Source organism: Sinohyriopsis cumingii, chromosome 2 (genome assembly GCF_028554795.1).
Source record: "Sinohyriopsis cumingii isolate HCF-2022 chromosome 2, ASM2855479v2, whole genome shotgun sequence".
In the NCBI taxonomy this organism is placed as follows: domain Eukaryota; kingdom Metazoa; phylum Mollusca; class Bivalvia; order Unionida; family Unionidae; genus Sinohyriopsis; species Sinohyriopsis cumingii.
In genome coordinates this window covers 131,831,186-131,849,189 of record NC_142962.1, presented here as the reverse complement: position 1 = coordinate 131,849,189, position 18,004 = coordinate 131,831,186, and the positions used below count along the sequence as shown (strand labels likewise).

Genomic DNA, 18,004 nt, shown 5'->3' with positions numbered 1-18,004 from the left:
AATCTATGTTAATTTCTAGGTCTGCAATATTCCTGTGTTCTGGTGTCTCAACACTTTTTATCTTTTTAAACCAATTCTCTAAAATTCAATCAATTTCAGTGACCCAGGTTAAATATCAATGACTTTGAAGGCCTTGAACTGAGTGGTCCATTTCTCAGTGACTTTCTATGACCATTAATGACCATGCAAACCCTGATCGTGGACCCTCATCAACAGTATCAGATATAACAATGATATATATTATGTCAATGATGCCCAGACTAGGATAAACATATAAGCCCTGCCACTTCTGGGTCATGAAATTTCTAAAAATAGAATAAATCATGCAGTCAACCACACTGTTTGAAGTCATGAGACTTGCAAATTTCTCACACACAGAGTACAAAATCGAGCTTCCTTAGATTAATTCTACGCTAATTTCATAAGATCTACATTTACATTAAATAAAAAAAAAGAGTAAAGTTACACTCTACTCATACGTGTACATATGCTGACGCTTCTTGGAAACATCAAGTCAAACAAGAAACAAGGCACATGAGACAAAAGGCAGACACTTTTCTATCAATTTACTCCATTCTTTGTCAATGGAGCGATTTATACCCAGCTTTCAAGTAAATGCATAATCTTCCAAATTCACCCGAATATCATTTTAGTAAGGTTTTAAAAATATGAATAATTTAGTAGTGGAACATCTGGATGGTTAGCACAAAACCAAGGTCTCCCAACTTAGGATGTGGTGGTTGAATGGGGTGGAGTGAAAGATATACAGTTCCCAATTACACCATTCAACACATTTGCTTGTCTTATAGACAAAGACTGGTAAAACTTGCTCTGGGCTCATCGATTATACATAGTCCAATTAGACAAAGAGAAAATGTGTTTGTGTGTGTGATTTGCATTTTAAGGAGGTTGTGGATTCGATCCCCTCCCAAGTCATACCAAAGAATTATAAAAATGGTACTAACAGCTGTCTCGCTTGGCGCTCAGCATTAAGAGGTTAGTATAAGGACTGGTCGTCCTGGTGTCAGGATAATGTGACTGGGCGGGACATCATGCTAAATGTCTGCAGCATGATGTCCCAGTGCTAGACATCACTATAAACTGCCACACTGCAGACATCATAGCAATACGACTGAAAAATTGTTAAAAAATTGTATGTTAAAAATCAAATCGCACACACAAAGTGGTGTTGAATTGTCCTTGTTTTTCTGATCTGACATGTTTTGAAGTTTGAGAACAGCAACGTGCTGTAACATTTTCCATCATATAACATCCACAACTCACACCATAAAGTGTCTTGCTTAATATCTGGTGCTATTTTCTTTATAGACTGGTCCACTAACTAGTACACCAATATAATGAATATGTAAGGCAAAAAGATGATAATAAAAAGATATAAAAACATTTTATTGCTTTTTTTTAATGTGCCAAAAATGTCATCCATATACAGGCCTGCCCGACAAACAATTTGGTGAAACAATGCGTAATGATTACTCCAAAGCATACTGGTTGAGAATGTATGGGACAGGTGGAGTTATTAACAACTTGCACATCCTGATACGTAAAGTCATCTTATGAATATATCTCCAGAGATTGCTTTAAGAATTCATTTTTCAACTGATCATGACAGAAAGTCAGGATGATGATTACATTTTGCATTATATTTTTACTATTTTCTTTGATCTATTAAACGTGTACTGACCAATGAAGACTATCGAAGATGATTATCTTGAAAGGTAATCATTAGTTTATTACATAATTATTTATACTGAAACAATTATGCTTTCTTTTTCATCTTTATTATTGCTCTGTGAACTTACCGGTCTTTCCTCTATTACAACTGGCTCACGAACAGAGTTGAGATAGATGCAGTTCTGCATTATGGCAGTTTTTTCACCTCCTTCATAGATGACACTGTATTGATCTATACAGTCTGGATCCAAAAGCCAATAACGTAGATTTCCCTGGAATTAATAATTAAATCATTGGATAGATCAAAGAATGAAAACAAAAAAAAATATACCCCCCACCAAAGCAGAAAAAGAGGCCCAAATTGCCAGAGATTGCTCATCTGGCAGTTATTTGCTGAATAGCCAATACAAGTGCTGCTGGCAATAATTCTGGGTTTGTAGAATGCATACCATTTACATTTCTTCCAACTGTATGGATTGCAAAGGTTATGAAAACAACTAATTTATGGCTTCTCAAATTTCTTTATCATCATCCATATTTGAGTGCACATCAGCATCATTTATTCCGTACTGTAAAAAAAAAGCCAGGTTGCTTTGAGGTCAAAGTGGATCACATTCTTTGCTGCCATACAACTGGTCAACATTCTCCACTTTTAGCAATGGCAGCAATCACTGAAGACAGCACACAATCATTTGCATAAATACGAAACACATTCAAGCCTGGTCTCTTTCTGTCAAATATGAGTCTTTGTAATTTACAGTTAAAGGATTTTCAGTTTAGTAACAACAATCATGTTTAATGGTGGATGGGCATGACTTGTACAGATTAAAAGCCCATAAAGCCCATAAAGCCAGAGTGTTTTATATACAAATTTGCACACATTTAAGCAGTGATTTTTCAGACGTTCAAGGATTTTGATTTCTTTTCATCATCAATTTAATTCTGAATTAGCATCATTTGTACAAATTTCAGAAACATCAATACCTGAATCTCATATGTAAATTTGGTAAATTTCTAGTGAGCAGTCTGTGGGAAGTAGTCGTTTCAAGTTTTTGTCTATTTATAGTAATGAAAGCTACATGTATTATTTGATGGTCGATTGACATTTGTATACTTTTTAAAATACTTTAGTAACAGTGGCCATATTTGACGGCAGATCAAAAGTTTTATAAAAGAAAGAAATAAGCTAGTGGGTTTTTTTCTTTTGTAAAGACAGCAATATTGGATGATGGAATGGCATAACTGCCATAAATATGAAAGGACTTCCAGGATGCTTCATCAAGTTAAGTCAAATTCTACTCCATAGATGTGGAAAAGGAAATTATGCGTGATTGAATGGTAATCATAGATTTAGAAAAATTTCAGTCAAATCGCTACAATGTTGGCAGTTTATAGTGATGTCCAGCACTGATGTATCATGCCACAGACATGCAGCATTGTGTCCCACCCAGTCACATTATCCCGACACCAGGCCTAACACTAACCTCTTAATGCTGAGTGCCTAGCTGGCAGCTGTTAGCACCATTTTTAGAAGTATCTGATATGACTTGGCTGGAGTTCAAACCTGGGACCTCCCCCATCTAAGGTGGACACTCTAACCATTAGGACCCCAGAGCAGTCCAAAAAGGAAATTGTTTCAAGATTTTTCTTTATGGCAGCTAGCTACATCTGATGGCAGACCAGCATGACTTGTACAAATTTCATGTGGTATTCATGCCAGGTGCTTCAACAAGTCAGGTCAAATTATATGGTTTAGAAGTCATTTAAATATTTTTTTTATATTAAGTAACTGGCCATATTTGACAGCAGATTGGCATTATCTGCATAAAACTTTAAGATCTTTATGTCAGGATGCTTCCTACCAAATTTGGTCAAATTTTATTCAGTGGCTGTGAAGATGAGGCTAACTTAGGATTCATTAATGGCATCCATATCTGACGATGGATTGACATCATTTGTAGAAAATTTAAAGGTCTTCATGTCAAGTTCAGATAAATTCTATTTAGTGGTTTCTAAGAAGTCATTTTTAGGTTTTCTATTTTCAACAGCTGTCGCCATATTTGACATCAGATGGACTTAACCTATATAAATTGTAAGTCTCCATGTCAGACTGCTTGCTGCAAATATGATGCTCCACTTCTGTTCTGTAGTGGACAAGTCGCTTCAATTTTTTCTGCCTTTATTACGTCATCGCATTTGTATTAGAATGCAGTTTTAAGTTTGGTTGAAATTGTCTGGTGGGTTTTGAAGATGGCTATTGTGGTGGCCATAAAGGACATCATTTAAGACCAAGCAGACATCACAAAGGTCTTTCAGAGAAAACCCCATGTTGATATGACCATTCACTCAGGAGACAGTAAAAGATTTTCAAGATTGCTGCCCTTGCAGCCATAGTGGAAGCTGCACTGGCATCATTTTCATTCACGACCAACTAAACATCATGAGAAATGCTTGAGTGAAAGCGAAATGTTGATTCGACCATCCATTCAGGATGAACAAAACAAAATTTTTCAAGATGGCCACCATGGCAGTCAAATTGGATGTCAGACAATCATTATCATTTAGGAATCAGACGTCTTTCAGCAAAACCACAATCTGATATGATCACCGATTCAAGAAGAATAGCAAAAACAAGATTTTCAAGATGATTTCCTTGGCAGCCATACAGAATGTTGGATCTCCATTTTTATTAAGGACTAATCATAAGAAGTCTTAGTGGAATCCCATTTAGAGGGGAGCAGAGATAATATTTCAGTACATGACTTTCCATTCAGGGACAGCAATAACAGGATTTTTAAGATGGCTACTATTGCCATATTTAATGTCTGAGCAGTACCACTGATAATATGGACAACTAGACCATGGAATATATGTGTAAATCAAATACAGATGAACCAGATGTATGGATTTTTCTGCAACAATCAAAAGTTTAAACTAGCTACAACTGGGCTAAGGGTCAACACCTAGTGGCATAAAGGGAGTTAATATGTAACAGTTGCTTCCCTTTATCTATACACTATAGATGTTTTAATGTCTATGGTACGGCTGGATTATGGAGGTAAATGGATTTGATGGAGAAAAACCATCGAGTGATCAAACACCATCCTTGGTTCCAATACCTACCTGGCCACAGATAACAGTTATGATATGTAACAGACGATTCAATTAAATTACTTACAACATCATGATATGGCTTGGGTGCTGGGGGTTCCCATTCATCTGGAACATTCTCATACCTGAAAATATTCAGAAAACAATATACCTAAGTGATCGTGAGCTCAGTGACCAAAACTAAGGTAATGTGTAATGTAATTTCACTGTACAAACATGCCAAATCTTCTTCCCTAACCAGTAAAATGTTAGAAATAGATGAAATTATTCCAAGTACTGGATTATTTTATTAAAATAGTGATGGACTCAAAAACTTTAAAATTGGAAGAAAAAAAATCTAAGCTGAATCAATGATACTGCAGACTATAAAACAGATGTGTCAAAAGAAAAATTGATATATCGTTCTGATACAAATTTATTTTTTCAAGTATTAATAAGTATTGGGAATATTTGTAAAATTTAAAATGTACATTTAAAGAAACACACATAACATACAATCAGTTGCTGCAACAACTTCACAATGTACACTACAATTGACAACCATGACCTAATCTGGCCTGATAAGCTCTAATGACACACCTAAAACTTGTGTTCCAATGTCAACAAAAAGACATTTTTATGACTATTTACTTACTTGTCAAAATCTGAAAGAAGATTGACTGCAAATGTATGCGTCTTGTCCAACTTATATCCATTGGTATTCAGCACTGCCTCTTGCGCATGGATTGGTGAGGTGTATTCCAGAAATATGTAGCTGAAGCAGAAAGGGGTTCAGGTTATAATGGTTCATTTAATTCCATCCAAACATGTTAGGCTACTATTAAGTGACAATGCTTATATATGGAATTTTACCTGCAACCATAGTTTCCATATATTAAATCATTCCGACAGTTTACTTTACTTGTACAAAAGATCACATGCAGGGTCTGTTTTAGAACTGAAAATCTTGAAGGGGAAAACAATTCTGAAGCAAAATGCATTTTTTTAATAATACCTAATAAATACTAAATTATAGTACCTCAGGAGTACAAACATCACCAGGTTAAATCTTGAAGCTAAGAATATAACAACGGGGAGGTATATCTATTTTATAATCAGTTAATGTTTGATCAAAATGTAGGGAGAGTTACATCCACTTATCCCTGAGAATGCCATCTCCAGTGCCCCATGGCATGCAAGGCAGTAGCAGATTCCATAAATGGAGATATGGATCAGGGACGAAAAGGGGGAAAAAATGTCACCCTCAAATCCAGTGGAAGTCATATTGCCATGCCAAATCAGAAGCTGCCTAATGACACAAGGAGGTAGCCTCTTGCACGGGGGCTGTAGGTTTCACCAAGTGTAAGTGAGCCTTTAATGATGAAAGATCTGGAGTTAGAAAGTAAAGACGTTAGCTCTGACCCCCCACAGCTTATGGAATATCAGCCAGTGAACAGCTAATGCTCAAATGCAATGCTATGTTTCATCTGCTCTAATCTCTGGAACCTAAATAACCATGGGGTTAATTATCTATGCAGAACGACTAACCCATCTTATCAGGATGATAGAACCCGGACCTTTCTCTATTTCAAAGATAAAAAATATACAGGACCTCCCCATTTGCACAGGCTCAGTCCGTTTAAGGTAATAATTCAAAGCCCTCCATAAGTGGAAGCCTGTTTGTGGCAATGAAAGCAGGGGATGTCATGGGAGATACATACCAATGGAACTGTCAATAGCTTAAGTGAGCCAATGTAGCATGCATTTTTTGTATTCAATCATGTTAGAACATATGATAGACTCAGTTGTGACAAATCAAGATTCATCATACAAATAAAAGTCTTTTGTCCTATATACTTGCTTCCACGATGAAAAAGCATGCAAGAGATTATGGAATAGTAACCTATTGTCGTGACAGAGGTTAACTTCCTTGCGTCAAACAGCCATAGTTGTTGTGGGGTTTAATGCCATTTTTCAGCACACGATAAGCTATACATGGCAGCCAGTATTAATGGTGGAGAAAGAACCCGAGGAAAACCCTGGAAAGAACCACCAACAAGCTTTTTCACCTACCCACACTGGCTGAACCTGAGACTCAAACTGGCGCAGACAGACATGAGATGGCAGTGATCTGTAATGGAGAGCGCTTTACACCTCTCGGGGCCCCAACATCCATTGCAGATTAAAAGTACCGATGCCTTAAATGCTCCACTTCGCTTTCGAAGTGATGGGCCTTCTAGATTATTTATTCCTTAGGGTTTGTTCAATATGATCCAAAAGATCTTGTTTAGACTAGACTCCTGCCATTGACATTTCAAAACATGAGGAAATGTACCTCTTTTCCTTGGAGTTTCCACCACCAGACTTTTCAAGTTGTTTATCATTTATTTTTTCCGCCTAAAGTGAGCAAACAGGATAAAACAGCTCTCCAAATTCTCTTGCCTTCTGCAGAATCTTGAAATCTGAGAGGTTGGAGGACAAGTATGGGTGTCCATACCATTCCAATCTATGAAATGAACATCAATTGTCCAGGCCTTCAGATCCAGAAATCAAGATATACAGACATGAGTTTTGGTCTTCCATAAAAAAAGCTGAAAAAATTAGAAGTGTTTTTTTGGTGTCCTGACCCAACGGGGTCTTGAGGGGCAGCACCCCTGATCCGGTAGGCCAGAAACGCATTTTACACTCATAAAAAACTGCTCCTGTTGTAACTTATGATCATAAAATAAACCAAAATAATCACATGAAAAACTAATAAACTTGCCAAAAATGTTCCACTTGACTTCAATAACTTCACATTATTGGCGTCACATGAATTTGTTCTCCACATCTGACATTTATTGTTTAGAATTTATGCACAGTACTGCAGCCCAGTACCTCTCCTTCCATACACTGACACGTTTGACATTTACCAATTATCTCCTGAATGGCATTACACACGTGCATGTATACTGATTAGCATTCACACAATTCAGGAATTTATATTGCTTGCACCAAGTCATGCCCATATTCTATCCTACATGTGCACTTGTAAACCCAAGGCAGTATTTATACAGATGTAGCCAGTCAAATGTTGCTTTTTAAGCTATGAATTGGATGCGATTGGTCTACTAGTCTTTCATAAAAATTACCTGTTACAGCAAAGGTCCATGTACAAATAAATTCATTGAAGTGTTAATTTGTAACTATCAAAGTGTTCGCCATTTTAACTGTATACTATCTAGAGAAAACATATCTGTATTTATCAGATTGCAAACACAAAATGTATCATCCAAAACCATGTACAAAAAATGTGCTATAACAGGTTCATAATAACCAGTACTATATTAAGACTATCGCTCGATAAAATATGCTAATATGAATTAAAAAAGTTATTAAAGATAGTGTATGTTTACATGGACTACCATACCCTTTTGTCTTCCCATCTTCCATGGGATAATGCTCTGTGACAATTTTACCAAACTTCTCAAATATTTTCTTTATCACATTCTGAAGTTTTGCAACTCGATCTGGTCCGACTACTGGAACATTATCCACCACAACAACATTGTCTATGCCATCCGTCTCTTTTGGTCTTTGTTTTAGTAGATCTCCGAGAAGCTCTGCAAAGAGTGGGGCGAAATAAAAGTTACGTTCTGAATATGTTTATGCATGAAATCTGTTGTAGAACAAATGAACACTGAAGACTTACAACATACCACATATACTCGCTTACAAGTTAATTCGACCACATCATCCCCTGTCTTTTTAGGGACACAGAAACCAATATCTCTTTGACCCTCCTCATACAAGATGGGAGTATTTTGCAAATGTGATATGTATAAAGGGATGACTTGTTTTCAGCAAATCCAAGCTGAAGAAAAAAAAACAAGTCCAACTGGAGGAAGGATGGATAGGAAAAATAATGACAGAACAAATGTAAAATACAATTATATTGAGTGGAATGTCACAAAAAAAGAATGGACACCTTGCAATTTGTCTTAATTAAATCATTTTAAGTCCAAAATGCTTTAATATTTTATATCCATTTATATGATAAACCTATGCATTCCATTACTGATTATATACTTGTTTTAAAAAAAATCTGATGCATAGTATCCTGTAATACGATAGCTCCATACAAGTTAAAAATAAACAACAAAACTCCACAATGTTGTCATTCACAGTATCATAAAGATGTCATTTTCATCACTGAATCAGAGTTACAAAAGAACGAAAGAAAGGAAAACTGACAGAACAAATTTTAAATACAATTATATTATAGAGTGGCAGTGATCAATCGACAATTTCATCCCAAAGAGTCACATGACTCGCATATATTCAAATAATGAGTCCCGCTCAAATGTAATGAGTACAATGATTCTGCTAATAAATGGCAAACACATTGAGATACATCAATTTTCGTTATTTATAATACAGAATTTTTACAACTAGGTCATTATTAACTACAACATCAACTCCTTCTTCACTTTACTTTAGTTCATAAATTTGCATCTTTCTTAGATCTCCAGGCCTGTAATACTGACTTTTAATCATATGACACAGTACATAGTTTTACAGCCATCAGTTTGTGCCAAGTCTCAATATTCAGCCTGTTTCTAGCTTTAACCAGGATTCTGTTCTGGGCAGCAAACCCACGCTTGCATCTAGCAGTATATGCACAGCCATTGACATACTGTAGTTTTGAGTACGTTTTTAACCACTTCGGCTGAAGCTGTTGAACTTTTGGTAATTCATGCATTACGTTGGAGGCTGAGCACATGTTTACATCCTGAATCTCAAATGAAGAAACTGAAAGATGTTGATCAGTGGAATGTGAATCATGAAACTAAATATCCAATGTCCTTTGCTTTGGGTCAATTTTCATCATCTTTGGCAGCATTTTAACCAGAAACATGAGGGGAACTGAAGACATCCCATAATAGTATACTGTTAAGGAGTGAGTACTACATGACCGGTGCAAAGATAATATTTGCCTAGTGAAAAGAAAGTCCTGTTAAACAAAAATCACAGTAAGCATGTTGTTCTTTTAAAACTTCTTGCATCCAAAGGAATGCACATATGAACAACTAATGAGTCCCAGCCTTTTTTTGTGCATGCTGAACGTGGGACACAGGGGTAGATTAATCACTGGTGTGGAATATCATGACGTCTAACAATCTGTCTTAATTAAATTCCAATCAAGTCCAAAATGCTGGAATATTTTAAATCCATGAACTTGATTACTGGTCATGCACTGGCATAAAAATAGTTCCGAATGATCTGATTCAGTTATCACATAATATGCCATTTCCACGCATCTTTCAAATTAACAATGAAAGTCTTTTTTTCTGTCATTCAGTGTCCTATCGATGTCAATATTTAATGTCATCTGGTACAAAGTCCAAGAATTCATCCTTATTATCTAATAAAGTTCTGAAATCCTCCATCATTGCCTGATCATTGTAAATACTGTCATATTCTTGTAAATATTGTCATATTCTGTTTCCTCAGCTTCAATGTCATATATGAGTGCTTTTGTAGAGACTGAGCTTGGGCTCTGCAAGGCTGCAACTTAACATGTCAATTGTGCAGCAAGATCACCTTCTTCCTTCTCCCACAACTTTACGATCAACCCATGAGTTTGATACTTGCCGTTTCAAATAATCTCTAATGCTTGAGGCGGAGCTGATGTTAGACTTATCTTGAGGTGATGCTGCCTTCCATACATGCATCAGCAATTTAAATTAGGGCATAACCGATTAGCATTTTTCTACTGATTTCCGATTCCGGATTTTGGGCACGAAATTTTTCTGATTCCGGATACGATTCAATTAATCGGAAATGCTAAATTAAAAGGTTTTTCAAATTAACTTTTTAAACCGTGTTACACACGTTTTGCATATCACACCGATGTCACAAGGGGAAGGATATGGCAGGACTATAGCAAAATGCAACGAAGTTCAAAGCCACAAAAAATCCATGAAATTTTAATTTTTTTGCCAGTTCCGACCCATTCTTTGTTCAACAATTAGTTGATCTTGCCGCCAGGCTTTTATTTTCCGGCCTTAATCATTTATGTCGGCAAGCAGCCAGTTCCATCCTGTACTTTATTCAACAATTAGTTGATCTTGCCGCCATGCTTTAATGTCGCGGTCAAATAAAAATAAAACAGGCTTTTGTTTGGTCCTATAAAGTTGGCCTCTTGCGGAATCATTTTCTTTTAATACCTCATTAGCATGTGTCAATGTATTCAATATTATGCCTTCATTATTGAGGATGTTGACATAAACGGGTAGGACTGTATTATATATTTTAATAAATTTAAATCTTTCGGTCTAACTCAAGTATTATCGCTTCACCCCGTTGTGTTGACCATATTGGACTTTTCTGACTTCTTATTTAACTTTATTAACGCACTATCGAATGACACGCAGTGTTAGACAAGGTACTATAGAAATTCAACTTTATTATTTTTATTATCCGAATCGGTCGTTCCTACCTTGTCCGACTCCGATTAATCGGAAGTTCATACTATCCGGTGGAATCCGATTTCCGGATCAAAAGTCGGTTATGCCCTAATTTAAATTTCAGGTCAATAACAGCTGGATACATAGGTGTTTATTTCTGACAGGAATTAATATTCAAAAAATGCGTGTTCTGAATGATTTAAATCCATTGACCTAAAAAGGTAGGATTTTACTTAACATCCAAATAAAACCATCAGCAGAAATGTATTTGTTACTAGCAAGAGACAGATAGTCATCAGTGCTGGCGGCTGATGAAAGCCCCAGTACATACACAGTAAACACTATTTCACTGTCACTTGCTGATCTCAAATGAGAAAGGCAGGTTATGTTGAACAAGAAAACTCGCAAATGCTTCAGCACTGGTAGTTGCTGGACTTGAGTGGCTTAATGTACTCCAGGGCTGAAATCTGCTGGTTGCCCTTCATTTTACCAATATCAATATGCTTTTTGCAAGCTGTGCATTTTTCACACAATTCTGTCACATGCCCCCAGTGGCTCGTATCATTGCTTACAATTTATCTGTTATACATGTACTATATATTATTATTATTATTATTATATAGTACATGTAATACGGGTAACGTGTAAGCAATAATGCACACATTCCCAATTCTAAACTTAACTGCAAACTACTGTACGAAAAGCATAATGTACATCAATGTTTGATGGCTGAATGCAAGGCCAATTTTTGGTGTACTTCAATCTATATTTCACTTTTTGTCGAATACATAATCTTTTTCCGTGGAGGTGAAAACATTTTAACTGTTGTGTGGCTTAATTACAAAATGGCATTAATCATAAGATGAAACAGAATGATCAACGATTAATGGTGTCAATGCAAGCGCAGAAAAATATGAACTCGAGCAAATTATGATATATGCTAATCTTTCAATATCTCAAAATTTCATATGCTCGAAAAATTGGTGTTTGTTTAAAAACAATGACGGGCTCCTCTTTTCTTCACAAATACTTGTAAAACTTATTCTAAATATAGATTATATCCTTTACAATGCTTGCTACAGGCAAACTGTAATAATCAAATCTAGTTCTTTTAAGATCGCAACTAGCAATACAAGAACATTATGGGTATCGGTGAACACTGCTGCTATTTAGATTAGCACTTAACGGAATACAATTTTATTCATGATTTAAGCTGATCGAGAAATGAAGGAATTCATGACTTTTTTTTGCACGTGGCATGAATTCATGAATAGCTATTGCGAGTCATGATATTCAAGCCAAAATCGCGACGGTTGGTAGGTCTGCATCAGATTATATATATATATATATATATATATATATATATATATATATATATATATATATATATATATATATATATTTAAAAAAAAAGGACAACAGACAAGGAATACACAGGTGTTTTGTTCTATTCTGACAGATTACTACTGACAACATAGTGTTCTGAAGGATTTAATTCTGAGTGAAAAGAAGAGGAATTTTCTTACCATCCACTTACACAGGTCTATCAAAATAAATTTATTAATTACTAGCGAGTGGCTAATAATCAGACACTATCTCTAAGAAAAAATCCTTTATAAGATATTGCCTTGTATGGTTGATCTCTGCTACCAGAAATGTTATTTAAAATAATGCTGAGATCTCACAGCATACAGTATTCAGGCTAGATCTCAGAAGTGGATGATAATATAACAATGCACTGTTAAGGCAGTTAGTCAATATGATCAATGAATTTTTTTGTCCAACAATATATAAATTCCAATGCATTTTATATCAAGTTTGCAGCTTCCTTTCATGGTGCCTCTGAATTTATTCAATCCAAACCCAAGCTGTATATACCAGTTTAAACAGCCAACAATGTTGGAAGGGGGGGGGGGGGAAATGCCAGAGGGTATATTTTGATGCCACTAAGGAATATAAATTGAATTTTGCGACATCCCTGAATAAACATTTTACACTTTATTTTTTGGTACTTTTAAGAAGAAAAGCTTGTTCATGTATGAGATAAATGCATGTATATGAAATTGCAAGAGCCACACAATGATCGTCTTATATTAGAATTCAGACACAGTGACAACTTTTTACACATCACTTTTTGTACTTTAAAAGAAAAGAAAGAAAACAAAATTTGTGCATGAGTAAAGTGCATGTATATGAAATTTTGGGAGCCACACCACACTTGTGTTATATCTGAATTTGTGTTATAATGGAACATGCTATAACAGGGCCACACTTTCACCAAAGTGGACAAAATATTCAAGATGTAAACATCAGTTATAGTAAAACCGACTCCACTCAAAGTTAAATTTGAATTCACAATAATCCAGGGTAATAATAATTTAAGCAGAGGTACATTACTGATAATCCACTGTAACCCTCCAAAAGAAAACGAAAAAAAAAACAATGAAAGTTATGTTTTCTTTTAAACTTGTGCACATTTCAAATTCATCACTTGACATCTCTCACGCTTTATTTAAAATGTTCAATTAAAAAATTCAAGTGTTTTATCAGTTTATATTATGGCTATCATTTTGTCCAGCGTTTATATGTTCAGTTCAATGAACTTACCAATAAACATATAAAGGTGTGTTTCATTCATGGTATTTCTAAACATGCTGGAAACAGTCTTTGAATAATAGTAAATTATACTTACTGTAATTAATAATGCTGAAATTAAATCTTTTTTCTGAAGGGTAATACTTAAATTAAACTGCTTTTGAAAGAAACAAGTCAGTAATTAATGTTTGCTGTGTGTAAGTAATAAAGAAACACAGACCATAAGGTAAAATAACTTTCTAGTTTCATTGTCAACCCTAGCATTATTTCCACTGAGGTGAAAAAAAAACAATATTTTTTAGAAACATTTTTTAAAAAACAATTTGAAATTGATCTACCCTAATTTTACATTCAGTGCAACAGGAAACGCATTTGTTTGCCCGAAAAATATTTCCTCCATAAAAGGGGGAGGGGGCTCTGTAACTTAAGTTTTAAAACTTATTGAATTTTGATTTAGGGTAATTTTTTTATACTTAAATATCTTAAAGGGGTGATGATAAGTTAACAAATAAAAAGTACACGTCATAGATTTATTAGGAGGCATTCAGCATGAGAAATTCAGCACACCATGAGAAATTCAGCATTGATCAGAATTTGGGAGCAAGTTTTAATGGACTTTGACTAACGTCATCGATGAAAACACTGAAAATGTGCCAAAATTAAACTAATTCATACAACCTAAAATAATTCATTTTTCACACTCTGACATGTGTAAGTCTGTAAGGTTAAAAGTACTTTTCAAGAAATCAAAAACTTAAAATCATTGCTCATTCCAACTACCATATGGCGACTATACGTGTTGAAGTACTGGTGTGATGTGCTGAACGCATTACATTGATATACTATTTTACATTTCATGTGTGCACCATGCTTTAGGGAGACAATTAGTCTTACCAAACCAAAAGCCTACAGTGTTATTACCAATTTTCGCAAACTCCAACGGAGAGGCCTAAGAGAAAATCTACCAACAACGGTACAGAAAAGTATAGACGTAAAGTTTGTTTTTCACTTCATGCTGAATACCTTCTTCTTTAATGTCATCCACAAAATCTTCTGGATCACTAAAGTCTGGCTCTTCTTCCTCTTCATCACTCCCGATGATATGATTTTCAACTGAAGATTCTGACCTTTTTGATTTTCGCGATCCCTGATCGCCTTTATCAGCTGCCATCTTGAAAAACCTCGTGGAATACCGGGAAGCTTGTGCGCATGATTTTGCAGGCAAATCACGTCAAACTTCCGTTGAGACCGTAGGGGCATGCTCGAATGGGTAAGTGCCGTTATTCAATTGAACTGTTCTCTATCTTCCGACTTTATTTCTCAACGAATGGATGGGACATTTTGTTATTCGATTGGAATTGTACATATTCCGACTGTTTTAATTCCCAAAGGAGACTGCCAATAGATTCAGATATTGTTCTGTATTTGCCTTGATACCATGTGCACATTTTTTATATCTTTAACGTACTATGAGGTACATGCTACTCAAAAGTGTACTGCACATAATTTGTTTATAATATATAATGTAATACCGTGCTTAATCACCTCCTGATATGAAGATAGATAGATAGATAGACTAAAATTGATGTCTATAACTATTGTATAAATAGTATTACATTATGTATCCTCTGTATTTTGATCCGTTGTCACGGGGCCCCTATGCCGATGCCTAGTCTGCCAGTAGTAAATGGGGGCACTTTACCGTCAATGGGAATTAGCATTACAGAGACCCCTGGGTCAGATTAGCGTCAAGGGAAATTTAACATGGAGAAAAATCGTGGGTCAGATTAGCGTCAACGGAAATTAACATGGAGAAAAATCGTGGGACGGTTTAGCGTCAAAGGAATTTAAACAGGGTGGGACTTTATAGCGTCAAGGCAAATTGAACATGGGATTTTTTTTTTTGAAATTTTTTTAAAAAAGGGGTAGGCAATGGAAAGGCTATCTCTTTTCGAGAAATATGGCTGGCCCTGAAAAGGGCCTTTGGGTTTATGTTAATATTAATATTAACATAGATGGCATCTGTCACATCTTCTTCTTCTTCTTCTTAAACTCCTTCTAACTGCCGGTCCATACACAAGTACCCTCTTGAGACATCCTTGTCTTTCTATGTAAACTCTCCTCATCCATTGACTAGTATCTGTCCTATCAACAACAGTCCACTTGGACCTGACATACATGAGCATGTCCGTCCTAAACATCATGGAAGACACAAGGGTGGATGACTCAATGAGCGGGTACAAACACAAACACACAAACACACAAACACAAACACACAAACACATACGCTAAGAAACAATAAACAAAATCCATAATCTACTATCCACACAATCGTACGTGAGCGGTTACAAAACCCAAACTATACTCTCCACATACGCTAAGAAACAATAAACAAACCCATAATCTACTATCCACACAATCGTACGTGAGCGGGTACAAACACAAACACACAAACACATACGCTATGAAACAATAAACAAAATCCATAATCTAATATCCACACAATCGTACGTGAGCGCTTACAGAACCCTAACTATACTCTTCACATACGCTAAGAAACAATAAACAAAATCCATAATCTACTATCCACACAATCGTACGTGAGCGCTTACAGAACCCTAACTATACTCTTCACCTACGCTAAGAAACAATAAAGAAACCCATAATCTACTATTCACACAAACATACCTTAGCTCTTACAAGCACAACACACAAACACATACCCTCACACTATCTTAAAAAAGAGTTAGTGTTTATATTCACACTACTCTACCTACACATTGGCAAATTGATGGTTATTTCTTTTCTAGAGTATTGGGTAGCCCTGAAAAGGGCTGTTTTTTTGTTTGGAACTTCATGGACACCTGGTTAATGGTGGCACCTTCCAGGCCTGGCGCCGCATACACATCTTATCCCCCAATTACATTTTACCTTTTGGGGGGAGAGAGCAGAGGCAGGATATGTCGCTTCAGAATCCCAATTTTCGCTCTCTGGGATTCTGAAATTTCCTCTTCTTCTCTCCTTTTCCTCCTCCTCCTCTTCTTTGTATCTTCTCTCCTCCTCTTTGTATCTTCTTTCCTCTTCTTTATATCTTCTCTCCTCCTCTTCTTTGTTTCTTCTTTCCTCCTCCTCTCTTATCCTTCCCTCCTCCACAATGGCTTCCGCGGCCAGTTCATTTAATATGCGCCTGGCATATTCCAGATGCACATGAAGTTCCAACAGTTTCTCCAGTCTCGTGTTCATTTTTGGTCTTGATCAATCAACAAGGATAGCTGGACTGCCGAACGAGTTTCAATTTATAGTGAAAGCGCGGACGTGAACGAAAACATCCCCTAAAAACATAAAATTGATCTTACCTAGATCATAACCATAAAACAACGCGCCGACCTAAAAGAAACACTCACTCACTTTTTTATGCTACCCATCACTATTTTAAAATTTTTTATAAATCACTTCAATAGACTATCCACATACGCAAAGCAATCCAATCTAACTCCAAATATACACCTCAAACACCAAAAAGACATCATTTTAATCTACTATCCATACCAACTTACTTAACCACTTACAAACACAAACACACAAACACATACCCTCACATTTTTTTAAAAAAGAGTTAGTGTTTATTTTCACACTACTCTACCTACACACATTGGCAAATCGATTGTTATTTCTTTTCTAGAGTATTGGGTAGCCCTGAAAAGGGCTGTTTTTTTTGTTTGTTATGGCATTCTTTTTAGTTTCTAAGAATGCGATGTCCTCTGAGGATAGACTCTCTGGCGATAGGTCTGCTTCTTCGGAAAGAGAAGAAGAACTCTTTGGTGTCGATACGACAATCGACAAAGCCTCTGTCAGCTTCAGGTTGCTGCTGCTCCTCTTGTTGTTGTTGTTGCTGCTGTCTCTGAAGTCTGTACTTCTCTGTCCATTCTTCTTTTTCCCTGTTCATTTCTTCTCTGAAGAGCTCTTCTATCAGGTCTTCAGTGATTTTTAACATTCTCACATTCTCTATTTCTTCTGGCTTCAGTATCAGACTGTGTCTGACCCTATGCAAATTCACGTAGGCTTCGTTGAGTTTAGCTAGTTTGGAGAACATCTTCTTAGGAGGATGAGTCGACAATGGATGGTTAGACTGGAAACAACCCGGTTCTTAAAGTCAAAGCGCGGACGTGAAGGAAAAC

The 18,004-nt window shown here is 36.0% G+C and overlaps 1 protein-coding gene across 1 annotated transcript in view; it reads right to left on the bottom strand.

Moving 5' to 3' along the window:
• Window positions 1-15,038, bottom strand: part of LOC149805854 (eukaryotic translation initiation factor 3 subunit B-like) — a 52,613-nt gene extending 37,575 nt beyond the window's left edge. The window contains exons 1-5 of the mRNA XM_089950580.1: window positions 14,850-15,038; window positions 8,192-8,384; window positions 5,438-5,557; window positions 4,871-4,928; window positions 1,821-1,964 (exon numbers count right to left, since the gene is read on the bottom strand). Of these exons, the coding sequence (XP_089806706.1) occupies window positions 1,821-1,964; window positions 4,871-4,928; window positions 5,438-5,557; window positions 8,192-8,384; window positions 14,850-14,997 (663 nt within the window). The 5' untranslated portion in view covers window positions 14,998-15,038. The remainder of the gene's footprint in view (window positions 1-1,820; window positions 1,965-4,870; window positions 4,929-5,437; window positions 5,558-8,191; window positions 8,385-14,849) is intronic.
• Between the last annotated feature and the right edge of the window lie 2,966 nt (window positions 15,039-18,004).